This window comes from Coturnix japonica, chromosome 4 (assembly GCF_054131305.1).
Source record: "Coturnix japonica strain WE chromosome 4, WE-NBRP24, whole genome shotgun sequence".
NCBI classification, from domain to species: Eukaryota; Metazoa; Chordata; class Aves; order Galliformes; family Phasianidae; genus Coturnix; species Coturnix japonica.
Genome location: NC_140666.1, coordinates 60,843,714 through 60,870,422, shown reverse-complemented (window position 1 = coordinate 60,870,422; position 26,709 = coordinate 60,843,714). Strand labels below are relative to the sequence as shown.

At 37.5% G+C, this 26,709-nt stretch overlaps 1 protein-coding gene across 47 annotated transcripts in view; it reads right to left on the bottom strand.

The window, feature by feature from the left end:
• PDLIM5 (PDZ and LIM domain 5) overlaps positions 1–26,709 on the bottom strand; it is a 111,301-nt gene that overhangs the window by 33,218 nt on the left and 51,374 nt on the right. For 6 of the 47 annotated variants that reach the window (XM_085545217.1, XM_085545214.1, XM_085545224.1 and 3 more), the window contains 11 exons: positions 19,047–19,089; positions 17,539–17,954; positions 13,123–13,295; positions 11,554–11,590; positions 9,202–9,231; positions 7,556–7,681; positions 6,723–6,839; positions 4,197–4,220; positions 2,464–2,664; positions 1,575–1,661; positions 756–911 (listed from right to left, as the gene is read on the bottom strand). In XM_085545217.1, the coding sequence (XP_085401343.1) occupies positions 756–911; positions 1,575–1,661; positions 2,464–2,664; positions 4,197–4,220; positions 6,723–6,839; positions 7,556–7,681; positions 9,202–9,231; positions 11,554–11,590; positions 13,123–13,295; positions 17,539–17,954; positions 19,047–19,089 (1,410 nt within the window). The other 41 variants (XM_085545249.1, XM_085545245.1, XM_085545247.1 and 38 more) reach the window with 32 other exon arrangements.

Here is a 26,709-nt window from a genome sequence, read left to right as displayed (position 1 = left end):
CAATCAGGTTGGCTAGGATTAGCTGAAAAGCCAAGTAAACTTCTTCAGGTTCTACAGCAGTATGGACAAACTGAACTGAGAAATGCTATTCAAATAGGTGGTCTCCAAAGTGGTGTGTACACACTCCAGTGTGCAAGAAAACTCACCACAGTATGGGAAATATACTTATCTTTTATTTTTTATTTTTAATAAAATATTTTAAAGGTTTATTTAATCTTTTCCCTCTTTTTCTTTTTCTTTTCTTTTTTTTTATTCTGGCTTTGTGTGTTTTCCATAACGCACACAATCCATTAGCACATGTCATGTATACAGTTTAGTAATTAAGAAAATATACATATATTAGGAATGCATGTTCAGAAATCATATATATCTATATATATGCATTACTGATTGATGTGCATGGTCAACAAAGTTTAGACCACTTAAATAAGTAATCCCTTATGAAGAGCAATGTGATAAAGATTTAGATTCAACTCTCCAGTTGTAGTCTTCAGCATCCAAAAGCTATTGACTGATGCAGATAATTCTTTGTCATCTGTACAACAGTTGTTATTTTCAGTCGGTTTACTGACTGAACCACAACACGGATGTCCATGAAGAGAAGAGAATCGAGATTCAGAGCAGTACTTTGGAGCTAAAATAAAAGGACACAGGAGCTGTGGTAATACTGACAACTTGCCTACCACAGTATTGTGAAAGAGCTTAGACATTCTTAAAGCAAACTATGAAAGGTTCCCTTTAGAGCTGATCTCTACCTGGCATGGACAGCAATGGCAGCAGAAACGGCAGCAGCAGCCATACTCTTAATTTTTGATCTCTGCTTAAAAGGAGAAAAATCAGGAACAGGAGCAGTTCCAAGCTTGGCCGGACTTCCTGAAGTACTTCCCAGAAATACTGTTCTAGCACACAAGCTTTGAACCAACAGAGAAAACAAAGAAAGCAGAAAAGATTGACAGAGAAACAGTACAATACTGTACAGCATTAACTACTGGAAAGTGATGCTACCGTAGGTTACCAGCTCTCAAAGATTTCAGGGCAACATATTAGCAACTTCAACACTAACACAGAAAACAGCAATTCTGCTTTTACCTACAAATAAGTTTCCACTCATCAAGTCAGAGATCAGCACCTACCAGCTTTCCAGCTGTCCACCCTAGGCTACACGTCACCCTCAGCTTGTTCCCAATGAACCCTCTGCCTATGACTAATTCTCTATGGTGTCAGTGGTAAAAGTCCTAAAAGTCAGTTAGTTCACTCCATATTTTTAGAATAAATAAACACTAAAAATGTTGATAGAACTGCAGCACGCTTCTCCCACCCCTTAGCATTTCCCCTATTATCTCGTTGGAAGGAACATCAGCTCTATGCTGGTGATATATAATTCAAGTTCTTTTTTGGCCACAGAATTGCTGTGTATTTTTTAAATCACTTCAAAAATTAACAGAAGACTCCAAATACCTCCATTTATACAACCACATGTTACAGTCCTTCTTGGATTTACACACAGAAATCTCTGCTTGAAAATGATGCATACCCCCAAGCAGTCTGCCATAGCTATGCCTTGAAAGATTTACCTTGTGTGACTTATGGATGACTTAGACTGACAGCTTGAGATAATACCAAAAGCATTTGTTTCGGAAGTAGGCACAGATGCATCATGCCTGCCCAAAAGCAGTAGGAGAAAAAACGAAATAATTAATCAGATACTTATTATACTTCTAGAGATGTTAGCTAAAGCTCAAGAGAAGTTCATTTAAGGATTTCTACAAGCACTCCTGAGCCAATAAAAAAACAGGTATGGTTTAATATCCTTAATTATTAAGTACTAGCGTGCTAATCTGCATGTTAGAAGGGTAGAACAAATTGTTCATTGCAATTGAATGAACCCACATACACGTATCCCCCTTCCCAGTGCTCACTCCAATAAAGTCTTATCTTCTAATTCTTCTACCCTCCCTCCTTTCAGAAGGAGTAGGGGTGAACGTGAGGGAAGCCATCTTTCACTATTGGTAACTACTGGGAATAATTAACGCTCTGCCACTTCACAAGTCAATGCCTGTACTTTGCTCCAGAACTTTCTGGTTACTGGACAAATCAGAAATGTACATTTTATAACACAGATAACAAAACTTTGAAAGGCAGGTGAATGATTTCTTCAACTTCCTAAAACAGTCACCTTCCTATCAAATCTCCGGTCTATAACTTTAACTTATCTTCCCCCATCTAAAGGTCACTCCAATTTCTGATTTACTTTTTCAGTTTTTGCTTAATAGATATTCCAGTTGCTAGTTGCTGTATTCATTTAGAGAGCAGCATGAGGGTCAGGAGATGGCTGTGAACTGCTCCAGCTTGACAGCATTAATACAAAATTAAATAATAATAATAATAAATTAAAAAATCAGGCGAAATCATACATTAAAATAGAGCTTTGACTGTGACTCTTAACAGTGGTTATCCTTGTACCTGGCAGGATGAGGAGGCACAACAGGGTTTGCTTCCACAGATGGGGCTGCAGAAGGTGACTGTACGGCTGTAGTGGTTGGCAGAGGTGGCTCTGAGGTCTGTGTAGCCACACTGCACTTTGCAGGGAGAGGAGTCTCTGTGCCAGCTGTGCTTGGCAAAAGGACTGATGCATTGGGAGAGGGCAACTCCGCAGTTATTTTCCTAGTTGATGTTAATTTGATAAAAGGAAATGGTAATGAGAATATACGTGCATAATTTCCCATCAAATTTTTGAATACTAAACAGTAACAGACAACTCCTTCTAGATGGTACTCCTGCATCCTCTGTTAAAAGAACGAGCAAGTAGCTCTAGAGGGTATCTTTTTCTTCCCCAGGAACAAAATATTAATCCTTTGGATATTAGACTATGCTGAAATGCATTCTTTGGAGCATTTTTAATAGATGAAGTTTGAGACCTTAAGACTAGTCTTGCTTAACCATGGAGAGTTGAGCAGAGAGCATGCTGATGAGGTTCTACAAGAGCAAGCAGAGTCCTACACCTGGGGAGGAATAAGCACATACATCAGTACAGGTTAGCAGTTAAGCTGCATGAAAGAAGCCCTGCAGAGGATAATGCAGTTGACCTCATGACCAACAGGTTGGCTGTGAGCCAGCACTGTGCCCTTGTGGCCAGGAAAGTCCATGCTGTCCTGGGATGCATTAAAAGATGAGTGGCCTGAAGCAGTATTAGGGAGGCGATCCTCCCCCTCTACTGTGCCCTGACGAGTTCATGTCTGGAGTACCATGTGCAGTTATGAGCTCCTCAGAAAGGGAAATTCTAGAGAGAGTCCAGCAGAGGATTGCAAAGATGGTGAGGGGCCTGCAATATTTCCCTTATGAGGAAAAACTGAGAGAACTTGGACTGTTCAGCCTGGAGGAAGAGAAGACTGAGAGGAGGTCTGATCGGTGCTTATAAATATCTAAAGGGAAGGAGTGAGGGCAGGCTCTTTTCAGTGGTGCCCAGCAACATAGGGCAATAGGCACAGACTGGAACAAAGAAGTTCCATACAAATATGAGAAAAATCTTTACTTTGAGGGTGACAAAGTGGTGGAACAACTAGCCCTGAAAGATTATGGAATCTCCTTCTCTGAAGATATTCAAAACCCACTTGGATCCTTTCCTGTGTATCCTGCACAGGGTAACCTGCTTTAGCAGGGAGATTGGACTAGTTATCTCCAGAAGATCCTTCCAACCTCCATGAGTCTGTGAAAACAAACTCTTAGGGTAGTTCTAAGTAATTACTCAAAAATATACTTGAACAAGAGCACAATCTGCATATTAGAAATTCTACCTAGTATAAGGAGGTGTCACTTTAGACACTGTGGCCACTTGGCTGCTGGTGTTTAAAACCTGATCAGTTGGAAGGGGACGAAGTTCACCCTTGAGTAAGGCCCCCAAAGGATTCTCAAACAAAAGTCTTCTGAAGTAAAAGAAAGCAAAAGGACAAGTAGTGTTCACTACAGGAAAGCAGCATTTTCCCCCATGTTTTATTTCCTCCTGCTTTTAGTTTCGCAAAACAACCATAAAAGATTTGGCAGTTTTGGTTCCGGTAGCCTGGGACATTTCCTTACCCCCAGCCTGACACTCACTTCCCAACTAAATAAGCAGCTCCCGTCTTTGCAAGGTTCATTTTTCACATGATGATTACAGATGGGGCAATTTGTTTAGGAAAATCAATGTAGAAATGTCAAACCTGATAAAAGGGTGATCTGTTGGACTTCAGGGAGGTACAGAAGCAGTTAAAACAGTTCACAACAAATACAGAGCACGCAGATTCTGGCCTTTTCAGTAATTGCCCTCAAGTACTGCTTAACTTCATAAAATATCTTCATAGAGCTCTATAAGTCATAAAAAGGAGCTTGAAATATGAAAGGAGAAGAGAAATGAATCACAATGGGTGTATGTTCCAAAAGGAGAGCAAGCAGACTCCAAATCTTATGCAGACGTGCATACTCATTGTATTTTCATTTCTCACTTACTTTGGCAGCAGTTAGAAAAGGAGTAAGGAATGACTTCTGGAGTTTTCGCAGAGAATATTCTTGGCTCTGCACTAATCAGAATCCATACAACAAAAATCTGGATTAATGCTTTCTACTTAATGCTAACTCTGACTATCAGGAATAATTTCATTAATGAAAGGATAAAGTAGGTCTGTAAGCCTATAAAAAGTATTTACATAATACAGTAATCTAAAGACTTGCTGGCACTGCTTCTGCTTTATATTAGTTTTATTTCTCAGGATGTGCCAGATTCTGTGGTTTACAGAGTCTGAAGTTGCCAGGATGACCATTTAAGGTGACTTTTTGAAACTTCCTGGAAAGGCTCCTAAATATTTCATTGCTGTTAAGCTTATAGAAGGATATTGCATATATGAAATTGAGTAATAATATGCTATAAATTATAGTAATTGGCTATATTGTCATATGTCTACTTTAAGCTTTCATTAAAGACATAAAACTACAATTAAAAAAAGCAATATGCTTTATACAATGGAGTCTGCTTTATAAGCAGCGAACCTAGCTTTAATCCAGTAATCACATCCAGACCCTTCTTACATTTCACAGCAAGATCTTTCTCCTTCTTGGTGGTTAGGCCGTGGGTGGTACAAATCGCAGAGCTTCAGCCAAGAAAAGACAGAGCCCATTAGGAAAATAAATATCTATGCTAGTAACTGACAGTAAATGCAGGGCTTTCGAGGCAAAAACAAGTCTACTGACCTTTGGATAGACTGCATCTGCATTACTAAAAATCTGATAATGGCACCTGGCAATTATTCCATATGGATTTCTGATAGTTGCTGCTTTAAAAAAATACAGGATTTCTGGAGATCAGTTTTGGGTGTATTATCTATCCTTAAGAGCACTTCAGTAGCAACACTGGCTCAGCAACAAAATATAAACACCAGATATAGTTGCTATACAAATTATCTCAACTTGAGAAAATAAACAAAACTGTATAGTTTCATCAAGTAGTTTACATTCTCCTTCCCACACTCAATTCTAATTCTTCTGTCTCCGGCACATTCCGAGCAAGAAATACTAATCTAATTTTTTTACTGCTTGCGTAAGTGCTTCAGCTCTCACCCTGAACCATATTTTCAGATTAAATACGGTTATAATAACTTTGCCTCAAATTAATATTCTAACCACTGCACCTGTTTATCAGTATATAAATTTCCCTCTTAAATGCTGCATGTGATATTTGAAATTAATTAATACTAGGAGGGAAGGAAGGGAAAAATCTATCTCAATACGCTGAAGTGTAGCTGCACACACTTTGGAGAGGAACAAGTTGCTTATTACCTAACTCATCAGTAGGCAGCTGCTAACAGGGGTCACCAAACACTGCTGTAACTAAATTAAAGAACAAACAAATAAGCAAAGTCTGAAATTTGAAATACTAGTGTCTGTAACAATTTCCATAGTGAAGAAGCACCTACGCAGCACACATTCGGAAATGTTAATTGCACTGCCTTGAACAGAAGTAATCTAAACTTCTGCTCTAAGGATAGCACTGTCTGCAAGGATCAGCACAAAATACTGCACCCCTGCAGTTGTCAGACCTCATCTCAGAACGCCTTCTAAAAAGGATTAACAGCCATTATGCATTTTGTAAAACACTGTCACCCTTGTCTCTCTCAAAAGACAGAAACGACTGTCTGAATGCGTATCCTATAATCTCCTCCACGTGGATTTTTTCTCCAAAGCACAGTAACTGAGCACAAATGTTGACAAGAATCTGTCTTTATTCATGTTCAAAGTGTTAAGGAAGGAAAAGAAAGACACTGACAATTTGCTTAGAACTGCAGTACACAATCCATCAGAAAATGCTATGGACCTCCAATAGTAGCATTAAAAAAACTCCAATCACTGTCACAAGACTTACACCCAAAGATGATCTCCAAAATATCAAGAATAGTGTCATTGAAGCTACCCAAGGCCAAGGACAGAAAAATTGCCAATTTGAGGTGTTAAGCAGTTCAGGGAACAAAAGCAGCCCCACTGACAATACATCTATATGCAATAAGCGTTGTTCCATATATTAACAAATATCCACAAAATTGTTCACGAATTTGCTTAGCATTTTTTCATTTCTCTTCTCCATTCCTCTCCTACCATTTCCAAGAACGTCGCTAATGAACAACAGATTAAAAAGACAAGTTTAAGTGAATGACAGACAGCTCTCCATCCCACAAGATAATGAAATCTGAAAGATTTACCTCCCAGGAACTGTAGCATCAATGTGTTCAGTGAGTCTGGGAGATGGGGCACTGCTGGGGGAGGACTCTGCTATCGGCAGAAAAGCTGCTGCAGACTCCGGTCTAGCACTGTTTTGACTCCATTCACAGTAACAAAACATACAAAGATTTTTAATCCATATTGAAATAGTGTGCCAGACAGGATATGCAGTGCTTAGAAACATTAGTGAATTGTAAAAAGAAAAGAAGTTTATAGTGAAATAGAAATGGGAGATAAAATGAAGCACAGTACTCCTAAGAGGTGTCACACTTTTAGTGAAGGGTGAGAAGCATCCTGCTGCTTATCAATTCAGAAAGCTAAGCAATATTTTCCATTAATAAACATGGAACGCACACATTTATTAATGGAAAAAAGTTTTTTAGGAAATACTGGAAAAGAAACAGCCAAAAGTGCTGGTGGTACTCACTCCCTGAGTTCTATTTACTATCTGATGTGACCTTCTGGGATGTTAGTTTTGTGAAGATTACAGTGTGCATTTCTTCCCCCTTCCCCCCCCCCCCTTTTTTTTTCAGACAAGAAAATAATCTGGAAAATATTGCATTAGAGGTGCATTATTGCATCTCTATTAAAAAAAAAAACAAAAACAAAAAAAACACCCACCAGAAATCTTATTTTAATATACAAAACTAAAAGTGAACAACCACTAGGTCAGAGCAGCCTAAGGTAGCCAAACAAGTAGAGTTTGTTTTATTTATTTGAATTAGCATGCAGAAATAAGAATCTTATTAAAGCAGGGACCCATACTAAGTGCTGAAAATTAAATAGGTAACGTAGAAATGACCAGGTAGCAGACCTCATAGGAATTAAAGATGTAGATGGCACAGGTGGTATCTCCAAAGCCTGGGTGGCCACAGAGTTTTTACTCAGATTAGTAGAGGTATCCTGGGCTTCTGCTCTGTTACGCAGATCTGTAGGTATTCTTTACAGGTATTTGTGACAAGGAGAAAAATAAAAGAATCACACGATTTATTTCATTACTGATAACTGAGGGACAAATATTTTCCAGCAACTATACATTAGCCAAACTATGAATCTGGATCCAGTGGCTCAAAATTATATAGTTAAAAGTGAACACCACATACTGAGAAATAGGATACAGTGGAGTTAGAACTGAGCAGTTCCTAATATGTGTAAATCAACTAGATTTTCCCTTTCTAAATTTCAAGTAACTGTCTTAAGAGCTGTGATCTACACATTTTACTGATGACTCTCTATTTCAATTTCCCGTCCCCCCAGGTAGCTGAAAGGAAAAAAAAGAAATAATATATCTGTTTATCCGCATACATATCCCTAGGAGCTGCAGTTTAGCGAGAGAGAATATTACTAACAGCTCACATGGCATTTGTCTTGGACAGCATCCACAAAGTTGTAATATTAAGCTGTGACACTTGTCAGTAGATAGTACTGATGGAAGACAATTTTCTATGCCATTGCTTGTCATACTCTCTCTTTTAGGTGATGACCTAGACTTAAGTCTACTCCTTTATTTCAATAACAACTTCAGAACATTTTTCTGATGCTTACTGGGAGTCTGACATGACCTACGGCATCTCATCCACATCCAAGTGGAAAAGCTGTCAATTATTTTGGAAACAGTAACAAAGCCCAAAATCTAACGTCAAGGAGTGTTATGTAATGGGGATACCGGGAGAAGAGATGGCAACTTCATAGTAGTAAATGAAATATGTTTTACACGTTCATATAACATTTTTGGGAACTAGTTTTTTGTTAATATGAATTCATAAAAATACAAAACTTTAGGTAGCCTTACTCAAACTATACTCATACTCAAAATTGAGTGTAACTGTCTATGTTTAATTTTAATTTAAACAAGGAGTTGTATGCTTTGGATTATCTATAGTGGCTTTTTCTCTTGTGTCTCTTCTTCAAAAGAAGGAAAGCTCATTAACTCTCATTCAGGAACATCTTCCAAACATAGAAATACTCAAAGGCCAAAACCATTCTATGCTTGTAAAGAATACTTCATAGAGAAACTAAGATATAGTCTCTCACGGTTTTCATTGTACTGATAGCTTCAGAAACTCCTGTCTTCCTTTCCATTCATAAGACATTTTTTAAACCAAGCATAACAATTTTCACACACAGTTTCACATTCCTAATTCAATACACAGAATTCTGTCAACTGATCACACTGCAGCGTATGTGCTCTTCAGTAACATTTAGTTTTAGTAATATTGTACTTGGACAACTGAGTTATGTGGTAGGAAGAAACAAGCTGATTGGCACTTCTCATCAAAACAGCCTTCAGTGAAATTACTCAAGTACTTTCCCGAATTCCCCTTAAGGAGTTAAAACAAAAGGTGGGTAATAAGTGAGATGCCTTAGTCCATCATTACTGGTGCAAATGTAATACTCTATGCTGTGCAATGTTATCCATCCATATCAGTGATTGTTAGAATTAGATAACTTGTCTGTTACCTGAGCTCTCCATTCTGTGTTATTTTTTTCCTAAAGATAAAGTGACAAATACAGTAAGATAGTGTACTGCAAATCAGTATAAACCATCTGGAAAGTAAACATAGGTGTAAAATATCTTCATTAAAGGTGTCAATCCCTTTCAATTTACCAACTTGCGCAATTAAAACAAAACAAAATAAAAACAAACAAGCAAAAAAAGTCCCCCAAAACCCCACCACCTATTTCTACATGAGTGCTTTCTGTGAACATCCATCAGTTTACAAGACCAATTTCATAAGAACAACTTCTAGAAATGCTTCAGAAACTACAACCCAATTGCAACAATTCTCATGAAACATTTATGAGCGATTGGGTTTGTATATGTGCCTCACAGTTCCCATATGAGGGTTGAAGCTCCTGTGATTCAAAAAATGTAGACAGGTGATGGTGAATTTTACTTAATTGAATTCTTACTTCTGCAGTCACACAAAAGGTCAATCATTTTATCAGTTCCTGTAAGTCTCGTGGCAATTTTGAAAACACAAAAAAAATGTAACACATTTTGAACATGATTATAAGCTTTGTTGTTTTGATAATTTCATACAGTTCAGAGAGTTTCTAACATGCAGCATGAATGTGATTGTTCCTCTTGCTACAGTCTGCGAAGGTGTAATGAATTTACAGCTCTTTGCATGAGTTGACTACTCAAGGAGTCTAAGAGACTCAAAAGAAAAGAGACATCACTACGTTAAAAGCAACTTTTATTAAAATACTCTTCAAGCTTCAGAAAGCATAAATTAATGAAAGTGTAGCTACTATAATACATTATTTTACAGGAGAACCACAGAGCCATGAAGCTTTTATAAACACTAGAAATCCTAAGAGCTTCACTCTGAAATAAATAAATAGTACCGTCTTGTCTTGCTCTTGTTAGAAGCTATGTGTTGAAGCTCTTACAGGTAAGGTACACAGCAACATTCTGCTTGTTTTCTTCTAGCTTTTCTACAATATGAACAGTTCACTATAAGCTGCAGAATCTTTATATTTAGCTTGCAGTTGGAGCAATAACTGGCAATTGTTTATTATTATTACTACTTTCATTCGATTAAAAGCAGTTTGTCTTCTTGTTCTACTTTGTAAAACATTTACAACCGCTCTAAATTAGACTTGCTGAAAATCTAGTGAAATTCAAGACAATTATCATGGTAAGTACCGCAGTCTGAAGTAAATGCATTCAGCCCTCTTCATCCTCTTCCCCTACCCCTAAATCAAAGTAATACCATTTCTTATTCCCTCATTTGCTGTTTTTTGCTTTCTAACAACCTACAGTAACTCAAACTTAGCAATGCAAATGACTCTTTTAAAGGCAAAAAGAACTGCAATAGCCATCTTCTCCCTCTCATTGGGACACCCAAGTTGTTCTGTGATAAGTACGTGGTTTCTTTTGTTAACTAGTGACTAGCACAAAAACATTTTCATCTCAGTTTTTATACATCAGTAGGAAAGTGTTAGAAAAGTATAGAAAAGGCTAGAATTTCTCTCTCAGTGAGGCTAATGAAATACATTTTCTATTTTATTTTATTTTTGCAAAGCTGATGGAAAAGAAGAAAGGAAGTGTTTGTATTTTGCTTTTGCAACTTGGGTAAAATCACTGGACATTAAGAACACGTGCTGAGACTTCGTGGTGCCAGTCACGTAATTTTGTATATTTGGGGCTAAAGACGTGGATGGGGAGCTTTTCCCTGTGGAAAGAAGTGACAGAAGAAAAATAAGAAAAAGAAAGAAAGAACGAAAGAAATTTTGTCTCAAGCCGTTGCACAAGTGGGCATGCAATCTCCATGCACTACTTATATCCACACATCTCCTTCCTGTCTTTCAAACTGTTGGCTCCAGTGTTAGATAATGTCAATAGGAAGAGTTCCAACTGCACAAATAGTAAGATTTAGTCACTACATCATCCTCATACCAAACAGCACTTATCCCAAAGCAAGGAGACAGATGACCCTCATTCAGTCTAGAACAGTAATATTTTCCAGCTACATCTTGAAATCTGATACACACTTTCAAATCAAAAATGTCTGGTTAGATTTAGAAAAAGAAAACATGTTGACAAGCTGACCTTGCACAGAAAAGCAAAACAGTCCAATTTTTTGGAAAAGCTCAAACTCCTGCACAAATATTAACGCTGGGCTGTTCAAACAGGGATTTTAAAAGGTTGACCTACACAGAAAGGTCTTGATTTTTACATGCTGAATTACATGGCAAAAGAAGCAACTTTTTAAAAACACTCAAACTTCACACATATGCAAAAGTAACACTATCAGTTATGAAGACATGCATATATTAAAGGAATAATGTAAAACATGGACTCACTTAGACTTCTTTGCACCTTCATGTTCCGGTTCTTTCACTGCATGAAAACAGAAAATTTTGACTTCATAAGGCACAAAAACAGCACTGCCAAACACTAGGATTCTTCCCTGTGCGAAAGTATTCACCCCAGCAGGAAATTACATGCAGTCGTGTTTGGATTCCTCGATTCTAAATATGCCCCATGGGAAACAAGATATGTCTATAAATTTGAAGAGCCTCTTTGCCTGCACAATCACTGTAAGGTGGTTCTGCTGGTCTCTGTCACATATCTTGGCCCTCTATCCATGAGAAAGTAGAGAGAAAGGGAGTTGAAAAGGAGTGGAATTTTAGAGGCACTTGTTTTGGACAAAATCAGAGGGTTTGAGCGGGGTGATAATTCAAGCACCTGCCTATATGGCTATGACTTATCAAGGTGCTAGAGGACCACAGGTAGAATAACAAAATCTCAGCCTGGTTTTAATTTTGGTGAATATAGTTGCAATCACACTTTTGTAGTATTTATCATAATTAGATTAGAACACAGATGTATTGTTTGATATTGAAGTCTTTTTCTCACAGGGATAGAATTCAAAGAAAGATAACAATGCGATACTAGACTAGTACAGCACAAGACTACCAAGCAAAATATTAACTGTCTGAATTCAGAATGCTGTCTCACACAAAGATGCTAATCCTCACTCAGTGAGATATTATCACTGGTAACTAGAGTAATTCTACCAGAGAACTGATAGCTGATTTAATCAAATTTGCCCCCAGGGAGGGAGTCCACTTTACTCACTGCCTTTATTTTATTATTATTAAAATATTCACTTATCGTAGCACTAGCTATAAAAAGCAGAAAAAACCGAAATTGTCTGAACATAACAGACATCAAACATTCTGATGCTATTTCTGGTAACTTCTATATAGTTTTACAGATATCAACCAATAAATCACAACCAAGAGCATAAAGTGAAATTCAAGATCTACCATAAAATTATATGACTGGAAAAGATCTTTTCTGCATTTTCAGTTTCAATCTATGGTAAATACAGACATTATATCATAAGCAGAGGATGGAAACATGCCCTGGGAATAAACTGAGGAGCTATGGAATTGTGTTTCTGATACATTAAATCATTACAGATTGTGTTCTTTCATATAATCATCAAAGATTTTCTACATGCCTGAAAAAAAGCTTTAGTTTTTCTTTCTGAAGTGCTGCAGTTGAACAGCAGCATTGCCATTCTGGTCATGCAGAAGGGGAAAGAAGTAGCAAATAGGTATTTGTCGACTATTTTAGGAGCAGAAACGATAACTTTATAATCTACCTAGAATGTACTGATTCTCAGATCAATAAGAAATAATGCCTACTAATGCACATATCTTAAGTTCGAGGAATTTGAAGAGTTCTCTAAAAATATCTTCCTTCTATAGTCTTCTGAAACTGTCTTCTGCCTCCTTGGCATATTATCCAAGAGGAGAAAAGTAATAAGTGTGACTGAATCACTTTATTATTTTCCCCTACCAGCTTTAAAAAACACCTATCTCCCCATAGCCTTTATCTTATTTCCTTACAAAGCTACTTACTATGATCAGTGCCGGTGATCTGGGCAAGGATACGAAAAGAGCGTGACTGGGTGGTTCCTGTCCGGGGATGCCAGTCTTCAGTGTCTTCAATCAGCCGCTTCTTGCTGGCATCACTGTGAGTAGGGGTGTGGTAGAACTCCGTATAGGTATCCACAATGTGCTTTCGTGGGGGGCTGTGTTGAAGCGAGAAGAGAACAGTGAGCTAAAAATTTCTTCACAGGCCATCTAGGTTAGGGTAATTACAAAGACATGGGCAAGAACTGTGGCTTTTCGCAGCATTTAAAGGCAGCTTCTAAGTCTGAATATAGCATCTGAACAGAGACTCAGTTCTCTGAAGAAAAATACAATTTGATAATAATTCTATTCCAAAATAAAATATTTTCCTTTGTTTCATTACTGGAACATTTGAAACTGTAAATGACAGTATTATCAGGATGTACATATATAAACATTTACCGTTTGGGTGGGATTTTCCTTGGAGATGACAGAATAACACAGCAAGAAAAAGTTTTCCCAGTGTAAACAGGAAGAAGAGAGAAAAGAAAACAAGAAATTAAGTAAGAAGTTTGAAACAAACAAAAAAATGCAGCTAATCATTCTACTGAATTAGTTTTGGGGGAAAGTGTATTGAAAGGGTGTTGAAATAACAGGTGAATATGCTTGTTGTAATGAAGCACAGTAGTCTATTCACTTATGATCAAGTATCCTGGACAAACTCTTCCCTTCATTCACAGGAGGCAAAAAACTAACTGTGCACAAGGCCACCCAGTACACACAGAGTTTTTGCAATTGGTATGACTGGGATCACAGCTGGATGAAAGTGTAGGTAGCCACACTTTAAAGCACGATGGGAAGCTACTGAGTCTTGATACCCTCTCCAAAAGTTGAAAAAAAGAGAAAAACAACAAAAAAATGGGGAAATGATTTTTATATGAAATGTTTCTCCTCAGTAACTAATGTGCTATTATATTACCAATCCCTGAACTGTGGACCTACAAGAACGCAGGATTCTGAAGTCTTACTTTAAGTTATTGATCTAAAGAGAATGGAATGATTCCGATTCGTTTAAGAGCAGGTAACAGAAGATTCCTATCGCATATATAATTCCTAAATTCTATATTAGTTACCTCAAAGAATTAATCTCTCAGAACCTACACCTATACATTTTTTTATTATTATTTTTTACAAAGTTTACAGGAGACAATCTGTGCCAAACTAGCACTTATGAAATTATAATTCTATTAAAAAATAATAATTATAAAATAAAAAGAACCCAACTCCTTAAAATCTACTTTTATTTTTTGCTATTTCTTACTGCATTTTTAATGTCCGAAGTATTTTTGGTAAAGATTAAAATGTGAATGTGAATGTTGTACATTATTAATTGCCATCAGGAAAGAATTAGATCCATTCAGTGGAATGCATTAACAAATACTTAAGCTTAAAAGAATGGTCAAAATTTGAATGATAGGAAACCTATCATTCAAAATTACAGCAAAAGATTGAATTTACCGACACACAGCATTAGTGAAGTAAATGTACCTTGCCAGGTTACTACAGAGGGAGTGGTATAGGAACAGGGATAGTGGCATTTACAGGATGGAGTAAAATAAATCCAAAGAAAGTGAAGTAAAGCAACAGACCAGTTAATAGTGAGAATCAAGTCTGAAAACGAAAGCAGTAATTAAAGGTATTGTGTTAAATAGAATGTCATTATTTACATGCTGTAATAGCATTACAATTATATTATCAACTGCATTCTAGCAACTATCACAGTGAATTAACCCTTTCACATTCTATGATAGTGGTATAATAAACAAAATATCCTGCTGATTTCTCTCCTTTCTTTCTTATGGTTTAATGGTAATGAGCCACTGAGACACGAGGTGGTGCCAGAGACAAAGGAATATTCAATGAGACTAACTCAGCCTTGACTCAGTCTTGAGGCAAGAGCAGAAAAGACGAGCCAATAAAATCACAATAAGTCATAATTATCATCCCATGTCACTCTTAATTTTGTGGTATGAATTCAACATCTGGCCTTTCATTCCATACTCCTCAGATCATTTTCCCTTTTACACTGTATTTCATCATTCACCGGTGGCATTACTGACACCAATTAGCTATAGGTGCATCAAGAATTTATCAGTGCACACAAACACTGCACAAATGTTTTGTGGGATAATAATCTTTTAAAAATACTACCAAGTTTAACAAAGTGAAAGGCAACATCACATCATGTCCAATGTAGACAAATCTTTTGCTACACTAAGTAGTTATAAGGAAGCTGAAGCTGTTTTGCCAAAATTTTAAATATAAAACTCTTACAGAGCTTTATATAATATTGTTTTGTATGCAAAACAATAATACATGCTGGTTATTCCAACAACAAAAAAACGGCCATAATTCAACTCCAGTGCTGTTGATACTAACTTTGTCATTGTTGTTATCTGCAAGGGAAAAAAGGTATTTGACTTGTTAATACATTCTCTACTTCATGAAATATTACAGGATCTTCAAATTTCCAAGTTCTGGTAGTCATATACAGAGCCAAAACTTAAACCGTCAAGAGAACCTATAAAGGAAAAAATTAGCCCACCTGAACTTAAATTGAGTCTATGAACATCTTACCTTATTTTAAAGCAGCAGGCACATTTTCATGTGAGAGTTGGCAAGAAAGTCACAGCAAAATTTAATTGCACACAGCCTGGTAAGGACAAACTGCTCTCCTTTTATGCCAGGAGTAAGCAATAAAAAACAAAACTTCCTGGCCCATCCTGAAGTGAAAGCAAATGGTTTATATACCAAACATTATTTGAGGGAAGTGAGGAGTAAGGAAGGAAAACAAAAAAATCTGAGTATGAGGCTATGTCTGAAGAATTCTATTTGCTCAGCAGCTCTATGTATGAGCAAGATGCAACTATGCAAGAAGTAAAACAGAATTTATTTCAGACTGATCGATAACTTAAAGCCTTCACTGTTATGTCAGAAGTGTCAGATTCCACTTTAAATGGGTTTGTGGTTTTACATAGCGAACTTAACATTTCTACAGTGATGCTTAACTAAACAAAACTAAGTCAGTGGTGTAGCTGCAGATGAACATAATCACTTTAGGGTTTCTTTGTTCACTTGTTTTCTACTTAAGGACTGTAAGGCTAGTATTTAATTCTTATTTAAATTGAGTTGCAGCCCTAAAACACTCTGGTAGGGAAGATATAATAGAGTTTAGCTGATTTTTTTGTTTGTTTGTTCCTTTTCCGCTGCAAATGTTTTCAAGATTACCCAAACTAGATAAACAAGGCTGGCAGTAAGACAGGAATTTCCCAGCCTACCAGCCATGAAACTCCTCAGTCAGTATTATTAACTCATCTCTAAGCACAAGGCAAGGAAGGTACCAATGTGCACTCAGTCACTCCATCTTGATTGTTAAGTGCTTACAACTCCAGCACTTCCTTCCAGAAAACTTAATTTTGTTGCTATTGTTCATCTTTTTCAGTACTAATTGCTACTTTTGAATGCTCCTTACACACCATTTACTAAAGCAACACTCCTGGAAAGACGGTTTGGCAATGTGTATTCAAGAAGCAAGTCTTTGGGAACTCCTGCTCTCATCCCATCACTAAGCACTACGGATTCCTTCCATCATCTGTTAAAGATTGGCCTTGAAGTCACCATGACAACAGAGTCATATAAAATCCATATGGGCAGCATTATATAAATATGCATATGGAAAATATTTGTACTTCAATTTTAGGGGAATAGGCTCCTACATTTTTCTTTCCAGGAGATGATTACTTGAAACTGTGATCTTTTATTTTAGTTGATGTGAATGTCTACTTTTATGCAGATTTCCTCATTTACTCAGGCTGAGTGGAGATCAGATGAGATGGGCACTAGGCCTTGCCCCTTTCCTTTGAGGAATGGGAAATATTAATCCTAAATTTTAGGTTTCAAGTTCTTGAGATTGAAGATAAGTCAAGAAAACTCAAAAAACAAGAAGATGGTCACCATGATCAATGCTGAAGGTCACCAATCCTTCTTGCCAGACGGCTCTGCACCTCCAAGTGCCTGCTGCTTTCAACCTCTGCATTGGGACCCAATGTAAACAGTGAGACACGGGCATCCATATGAATGCTGGGCTTGTTGCATTGTCTGAAAACACATCATGATACAACCCATTTTGGTGTGGTCCGCTGCAATTTAGGCGCTACCCTACAAACTGACATATCTTCAGTATTATTTAAAACCTCACAGACTCAGCCCTTCAAAGCACCCCTTTCTGAAGGCTAATTCTTCAGAGATTTGCTTCAGATAATTGGACAGCACACCCGAGATGTGTTTTACTTGGCACTTGAACAAGCCCAGCTTTTTTCCTGTGAGGAAGAGACCCTCACAGCAAAAAAAAATCCCACCTACCCATTTTGCTGTTTATTGTCACCCTGGTTCTCTCTGAATCCTCGTCGCAGCCCCTCCGCTAGCTCCTGGGTGCCGTCGCCGACATGGCCGCCCGGGGCGGCATTGTGCGTGCCAGGCTGCCGTGGGACATTAACGGCAGGTTTAGCAGTGCTCGGCGTGGGCAGCCGCCCATTAGCATTAGGCTTGGCATTAACATGCAGTCCTGGTGCAGCAAATGGGGCCGGGGTGGGGAGCATGGGTGCCGCCTGGGCTGGGGTGAAGGCAGAGGACGGTGATGGGATGGAGGTGACTTTTGTGGAGGCCACAACTCCAAATGGCCTCGGGGTCTTATTGTAAGCTACACTGGCCATGGCAGTGACTTTGGGTGCAGCAGCAGAGGCAACGGGCACAGGCTTAACTACTTCTTTAGGTTCTCCCTATGCAAGAGAAAAAAAAAAAAAAAAAAAAAGAAACACACAAAACCACACCAACCACATGCACATTCCTCAGCAGGTATTTTCAGTGCTGCTGAGGGAGATAACCTGCCTAGCATGAGGCAAAGAAGAGGTATGAGCATCACAGAAGCAAGTGAGAGTGCAGTCAAGGAATCTGTGGAAAAAGCCATGCATTTACGAAAGGGAATGGTCTGAGACCATGGTCAAAGACCACAATGCTAACTTTTCCTACTGCATCCAAAACAGACACTACACAAATCAAATTCAAGACAAACTTAAGCACTCCACTGCAAAACCCAATGGAAAATTCATGTGGAAAATATTAGTGTTTTTAAAAATCCACATTCCACCTCCAAACCCAGTTTGAGATACGCACATTCCTCATAAGCTAGGAGCATGTGCGTGCATACGAACACACGGTATACATTGATCTGTTGATAGGGGCCTGAAGGGAGGAACCATGGCCCTGGATTTCATTGGTCAGAGGCCAGTGCTTCAGGACCAAGTTGGCTATTCTAATTGCATTCCACTGACTACAAGGACAAAGGTTTCTCATGCCAAACTTCAGATCCACTCCTGTCCTTACTTCAGATTCTTGGACCAGGTGCCACTTGAGTGGCTGGGTCACAAATACATAATCCAAGATCAAGATAGGTTATAGCTTCCAGATGGGAAAAGTATACGACTGATACCATCTGACACACTACAGCCATGTGGGAAAAGAAAACTGTGGTTATCCCAGGGTCAGGGATGCAAGAGAGCAAGGTTGCTCTTTTTTTTTTTCTCTCTTTCTACAAAGCCATTGCCATTAGAGTAATGGCAGATTAAAACAGGAGTTTCTCTCTTCAGGATATAGACAAAAATTCAGCTTTATCTTTCAAAAAGTTCTAAAAGGTGGAAGATTACATTTATTTATTTATTTATTTCCCCTCTTCTGTGGATGCTCATTTGCCAGGTTTCTCAATTCTTTTTGGAGAAAAAAAAGATGTAGAAATCAAGCACGCTATACTACTTAACAGACGGGTAACAGTTAGTGCTACATGCTGCATTTCTTGGTTGTGATGATGAACATACCTTTGGTACATGAATAAGATCAGGTTTTGTTGCAGTAGCCACTCTGGAAGAGGAAAAAAGATACATACAATTACAAAAACAAAGGCTTCAGTGTTGAAATATTTCACTCTCCTCACTCACCACATCTGCCCACAGCTTTATAAATTGCACCATTTTATTTCTTTTAAGGAAAAGAAGAAGTATTCAAGTTGTATATATGGTAAATACAGGGCAGAAGAAAAAACAAACTGGATGAACTAATCCAGATGCAAAATTAGGAACTCCAGTGTGCATCACCAAGTACTATTTTGCCTGGAAATTCATAACATCATATCTCCAGAAAGGACACACTGGCTGAAATTTGCTTGTTCTTTTCCTTCCTTTCATTAGAAAATACGTCATGTAACTCAAACGTTCTGGTCAGAAAAATTGCATTCTCAAGTGCATAACCCTTACCTAGGCTTAAAACTGAAAGCTTCCTTTTTGAACAACAGCAATCCTTCTGAATGACTTAAAAAAAATACAGGGTGCCACCTTTGGCACAGTATTTGGTCTTCAAATGTAAGGTTAATGTCACTTGAACTCCACAGCAGATAGCAAAAAAAAAAAAAAAAAAAGCCTTCCAAACAATGAGTGCATTGAAACTACCACTGGGTGGTAGGAAGCAAAGGAAATATTGCAACGGAAAGGATGAAGATAAAGAAATGACAAGTTCTGAAATGGCAACATAGGACAGTAAAAGAATCTCATTTGATTTTTTTTATTATTATAATATATATATATATATATATATATATATATATATATATATTTGCAAGTACATGTGTGCAAAATCACACAAATACTCTACAATTTCACAAAGTCAATCAAATCAAGAAAGAGTTCAACCCACTGACATTTTGTCTGGCAACGTTACTGCTGATGTTCTTCAGCTTTTTGTTGATGTTTTGGTAGAAAAATGGCTTCCTGCCACACTTCAGAACATTTCTGGCCATATTTGGTAGCTGCTCAAAAAAGCCGGCAACTTGAATGACTGAAGAAGAGTCACTATATCCTGCCTAAAAAACACACTACTTTGACTTCCTAAGAACTTTCTAAGCAGGTGTTTGCAAAACTGAAGGTTTGTTTATTTGGAGATCAGCAGAGAATACATTATCATTAAACACCTCTATAGCATAAGGTGGATTTGAAGTAGGCATGCCCGGGCTGCTTAACTGAAGGCATCTCAACTCTAAAAAAATGCCTTTTTTTTTTCTTTTTTAATAACTGTTTAAAATGTTTACTCTTTCCCTCTAAGCCATTTAGTCCTCAGAGCTCATCCAATTTCAACAACAGCCTTCCGGCCATTCAGGTTCAGGAACTCAATTATTAAAAAAAGGAGATGCATATAAACCACATGCTACATTGGCAAACAAACTGAAAAAGCAATAAAACAATAACAAGCAGTGGGGGAAAAAAAGCACAGCTACAGAGCACAAGAAGATCATCTTCTGCACTTTGCCTTCATCATTTGTGCATCACAGCTGACACGCATCATGTCCACATCAACAATAATCCTCAGAGAGAGGGATTTCCCCACTCTGAAGAAGGGGTCTGTTCTCCAGTTTCCCACAGTGTTTCCAGCCTATGAGAATACTGACTTCCAGCCCTCCAAATCATCAGGGTGCATCATTAATCACTCCTAATTGCAGAGTTGTCAATTTGCAGCAACAAAAACAACATAAAAAAAAACAAAAACAAAAAAAAAAAAACACATTTGGAAGCCTTTTCTTTTTAAAGACTATATTTAGAAGGAAAAATGCATCTTGTTCTATGTTTTAGGTATGCATTTGTTAATAAAACTTGGAACTTTTAAAATACAGATTAAACTAATCTAACAGTTAAGAGTAGTAAAATATTCACTACTCAGATCAACTCCCATACTTCAGAGTTGAGAAGAAAAGCTTCTCCTTGCTAATGCTCAATCCTGCAGTTCTGATCTATAAGAGAAATGCATCTTTTCTTTGTGTTACAAAATAATAAATTCCAGTTTGCAGCACAAGTTTACAATGAATTCATCACAGCACTTAGCAACATTTCAATCCCTCCTCCTATTCCTCAAAATTCATTCACCAAAAAGAAAAAAAAAATGCATTAGAAATAATAAAGTCATGATAAAACTGTTCCCAATGTTCTTTTATTATCGGAGTCGGACAGCAGACAGCACAACACTACTTTATTTCCCCCAAACATACTTGAAACAAGGACATAAATCCGTGTCCCAGACATACTTCAAACAGTTTAACTTGGCCATGTCAGATTCAGACCGCAGTCAGCCTAAAATCTTTGATTTATCCAGTACTGCAAAAAGAAAATGCTCATCCAGCAAACTGAGCCACCAGGCTCTGAATGTGAAAAATGTGTTGTGGTAAGACAAGACAGCACACGAGGAAATGCAGAGTTCAAACTGAACAGCAAAACATGTCCAACACATTTAAGAAACTACCTGCTCTGGGGCTTACATCTCAAATGCTGTCCTTGGAAATAAAGACAGACATTAAGAAATCTGTAGAGTAAGATGAAATATTATCACTACGGATTCTTGATCATTTTCTTAGCTGTTAACACCTGGCTTTCCAACTAGCAATGTAAGATTTAGTGCTATTTTGATTAAACAGAGTGCATTAATACCTGATGATGACAATCTTGACTTGTTATACTCATTAGAAAAGTAGAACAGCAGGGTGTTTTCTGAATGATTTAAAGCTGTCAACTCAGCATATTAGTTTATGTAAAATTCTGGTTATGTACAAACAAAACAGACATAAAAGCTCAGTAATAAATGCTTATTATAAACAGTGCACACAAAAGACCATCACTAATGGTTGCTGGATTGAGTTCCAGGCTGCATTTTTAAGCTTCTTACAAATTATTTTGGACAATGGAAATACAGGCAACGTTCATCCATTAGTGACAGCTGGGATACTGAAAATGAAAGTGCACAACATTTTTGCATGCACTTCTCCATCAAAATTGTTTGTCCTTTCAATAAAAGGGCTATACTTAGTCTGCATAAACAGTTCATTTCAACCAGAAAAACATGTTCAAATTTACTTTCCCAACATCCCACAAGCTGTTCCTCTCTGATGAATACTTTTGTGACATTTAATGTGATTCCAACATTCCAACTTCCAGCACAGCCTTATTAGGAAAATGAACTAGTCTGCTCATCACTGTAAATAGCTTGCCCTTCAAAAAAACCATTCATTCTTTAAATTCTCCTTTTATTAATTCACTCTTTCAAGTATTTCACCCATTGAGAAGACATAATACAACCAAATCTTTTCAAAATAACTAATACCTGGAAACCTTCAAGTGAAGCCACGAGCTGTACAAGTTGGTATAACATCTCTAAAAATCAGTTATCAACATAAACACTGTAATCTCACTGATGGGTGTTCAAGAATTAAATTCAAGGCAAAACAGAATTCTTCAGAGGCCCCAGCACCCAGCCAGCAAATCTGGTAAACCAAGACACATTTCAACGTCTTCCTCCTCAATTCCATTAAGATCCATCCACTCCTTTAAAGTAAACCTCAAGGAGGTGACTGCACACAGTACCTGCATTCATACAGGCATTGCATTTTGGGCCTTTTTTTTTTTTTTAATCTCTGAAATTTAAGAGATTGCTTGTAAACTCCAGACTCAGATACAGCAATGAGAAGTTGCAAAACTTTAATTAGTAAAATAAAGTCAAGGCTGGAAGACTATCCGCAAAATTGGATTTGTTAGTCTAAACTGAAAAATTCTAATAGGAAGGAAGAAAAAAGGATAGATCTTTTTTCCCCTCTCATTTTGAAAACGAACTCCTTTTCCCTAGCTGTACAGTCAGGATATGGTTTCTGGCAGCAGATACAATATCCCTGAGAAGTCACTGCTCAGGTCCTCTTGCTGAAAACTTCAGCTTTTAATGGTTTTGCCATTGTAGTCTGCAGTTCTGTTTTGTTGATGTTTTTTGATTCATATATTTGTAGATAGCAGTTGACAGGGCAGAAAGCTAAATGCATTTGCTTTTCATAAATTAGCTGGCCTGCATGAAAACAAGAAAATGACAAGCAGAAAATACTAAGCATCATAAATAATAAGTAATGACTTTTACTAGGGGTTATCTGAACAAAAACAAATGCAAATGTAATTTAAAGCACAGAAAAAGAACCATCCAAATATATTTTTTCCCTTAGTGCAAAGCCCTTTCCCTATTGCAGGCAATTCAATGCTTACCATCTCTGCAGTGCAAGAACAGAACATTCTCAAGCTTGCTTCGTGTTGCAGTATATTCAGAATGTATCAAAAATGGTTTCCTTAAGTTAATAACTTGAGTCATCAGCCAGGAAGTAAAATAACATGCAACTACACTTCCCACAGCTTGTAGGATTGCACACACTGTGCCAGGTAACACAAGCTGGAACGCTGGCATTTCAGAGACTCTGCTGGGACAAATACTTGTAGCCCAGGAACTGCAACCCTGTGTACATCCCCATACGTGGGGAAGAAGAGGCAGCAAAATTATCATTACACAGAGCTAGATAAGAACTGGAAAGCACTGCAGTGACTGCGAAAATGAGATGATGTTTTTACTCCTCTTTAAGAAACACTGCAATGTTTTCAAACCTATACTTTGGGCATAGTGCCTGGTAACACACCAACAGGCTCCTGTGATGGCTGTCTATCATTTTCTCTCTGCCCTAAGCCATTCTTTTTTCTAGTTTAGTATGTTGGTTTTCATTTAGTTGAACATGTCAAATTACAACAAATACAGAAGGATGAAGATTGGATGCCCATCTGCTTTTTACAAAAATAGTGACAACTCAGATACCATATATAGTAAGTCTTAGTGCTAACGTCTCATTCTGACATTACAAGCTAATTCTTACATTAAAAATGCATATTTCTTCTCTTGCCCTATAAAATCATCCAGTAAATCTTGTTTTCAGAATCTTTCAAACTTAAATGTTAAAACACAAACTCCAGTGTGTTTCTTCTGAAAAGAGTTTCTGTGGAGAGAAGTTTGCATCTGAAATACCAGAAAAGGAGCTGTTCAGTCAGATGGGTGATTTTATTTTTCATAAAAACAGCTAGCATCTTTAAACCCAACTTTGAAAGAGTTGCCATTTACAGCTTAAGGCATTCACACTCCTTGCTGAGGTATATTCAACGGAATATGTTGAGAAGACTGGCATTTATGTCTTCATAGGTTAGCGTGTCAAGATAATATTTGTCATCTCTGAAACAGTACTTTCTTACACGTAGCCTAGGAACATTAGCTTATAAGTCATTCAACACATATTCCGTTTTCATTAAGTTTAAAGGGGGAGATTTAATATAATGTGCATGTCAGCATTTTGCATCTGGCATATACTATGTAATACCTTTATATCCGCACACCGTGTGCCCTCCCAGCACTTCAGATGAAGATAAAATGAAGTCAGGTAAAAGAAAGAAAAATTATGTCCTTGCTTTACTGCTAATTTGATAGTTGGCCAAGTCAAACGTAGGTCCTTGAAATTTAAATAAGGTTTGGGATTTCATTATTATGTGTTAAAATAAACAGTGTTGACATTTTAGGAGAGGAAGAAATTGCCGTTTGCTTTGGTATTCCTGCCCACAAAGGATTAGTTGTTTTCAAGACCTCCCAAAGGCAACCACTGCTCATAGTCTCATTCCTGTGGTCTGTGGCAACCCTACCGAATACATTTGTAAAGAAAATTTAAGTGCAGTCAGATAATATTTTATTTTAGTAAGACAAAGCCAAAACCAAACTAAAAGCTATGGAAGAAATGCTGTGAAATACATCTCACTTGCCTTCTGACTGACAAAGATTTACAAATACTTTTTAGAAGCAGAATTTTATAAACCTGCAGATACCATGTGAACTGAGACAGGAAGTTTCTCCAGTACTGACTACGGCCTTTGTGTTACATATGCATACAACTCAGGGTGTCCAAGTCCTGCCAGGTGGCCAGGACTTGTGTTTCAGGTGGCAAGAATCCCTCATGCCACTGCTTTGCTACTCACAAGCAATAGGAAAAATAATATCTTTTCTATAAGACGTGCTTGTGCATTCCCTTCAGCAATGGTGATTATTTCTATCCATTACTTCTTCTTGTAACTAATTTTATTATTTAGCATTTCTAAAGATGTCTGGTCAAGTAACATTATCCGCATGACAAGTAAGTGCAAATATCAAGATGGAATACAAACCCTTCATGCAACTCTACCTCGACTTCTAGTTTTCTTAAGAAGAAATTAAGATATTAATTCTAACACATCAAGCTACCTCTCAAAAATAGCCAGCTTAATGAAAAGCATAGGTCCAGACAACTCACAGATCTTGTTCTTCCTCCAAAGCCCACAAAAATAATAACAAAAAAAAAAAGCTGCTTGACTTCATGCTGACTTCAGTCTGTCATCAAATCTAGGTTATAATTTAAGATATTTGACACCACAAACTAATTTCTTCTTTTTTTCCAGCATCTTCTACGCTATGGTGACTAATGTTTGAATTACCTCCTATGTACAAAATGCAGTTTAAATAAGCTTGAAAGTATAGCATGTTGTTGTGGTTTTTTTTTAACTAGAAAACTCATGACAAACAGCTGTTCAATCCCCAGTATCACATTATTTGGGAATTTTTTTTTTCCCCCATCTTTTTTTCTTAATAAGTGCATGTTTGGTAAGGAACTTTTATTTCAAGTTTTATCTCTTAACTGAAGAATCTGGTAACATAGAGTGCCATTAAGCTATTATAACTTCTGTCCTACAGAAGTTAAATACTTCTCTAAAAAGCAGGTCACCCATTAGCTTTGCACCAAACTTGGAGTGAAATGTTATGGAAGCACAAGTTAATAGGATGAAAGCTCAGTGTCTGAGATGTCAGGCAACTGTAACAAAGAGGAGCCATGTCCTCTACCGTGTCACCAGCACAGGAAGCGGTATCACTCACACAGTCCCCAGCAACATCTCCCAGATGTCTTCAACCTACACTCCCATCTCCTGTTTCTTATTGACTCAGTGATCATACTGGAATGCTTCCTCTAGCCTGATGCTACAGCTTCTGAATTTGAGTCCGTTTAACTCTGCACTAAAATCTCTATTTTACCATCAGTGATAGTGTGGTGTTTGGAACTGCGTATCATCTCAGTCATGTGGATATACAAAGAGCCTTCTGTAACTGTATGTTTGGCAGCGTACTACTGAGCCTGGGGCTGGTCCAGAAAAGACAGATACAGCAGAAATCACCCATAAAGACACACAAGACATCCAGACTGCCCCCAAAAGGAGCACCACCCATTTTCCCTTCTCCTGTCTCTGTACCACACACCTGGGGTGAGGAGGAGGTGTCAGCAACAGAGAAAGCAGAGCTGAAGCCCTACAAACCACTCTGTAGATTTATTTCAGGAGCAGTTTAATGAGTGTGCAGTTGTCAGAAGTTGATTTCTCCACCTTGCATCTACCCTCCATCTTTGCTTTTCTTGGCTTTTATCACTTCCATGTATTGTTCATTTGTTAAATATATTTATCATCACTGGTTATGTAGGTTTAATGTGTTGAGAAAAGCTGTTTCCCATTCTGACTAACATGGCTTCAGATTACTAAAAGGTTTAATGTAAAAGAAGTCTTATAAGAAAAACTTTAAGTATCATAT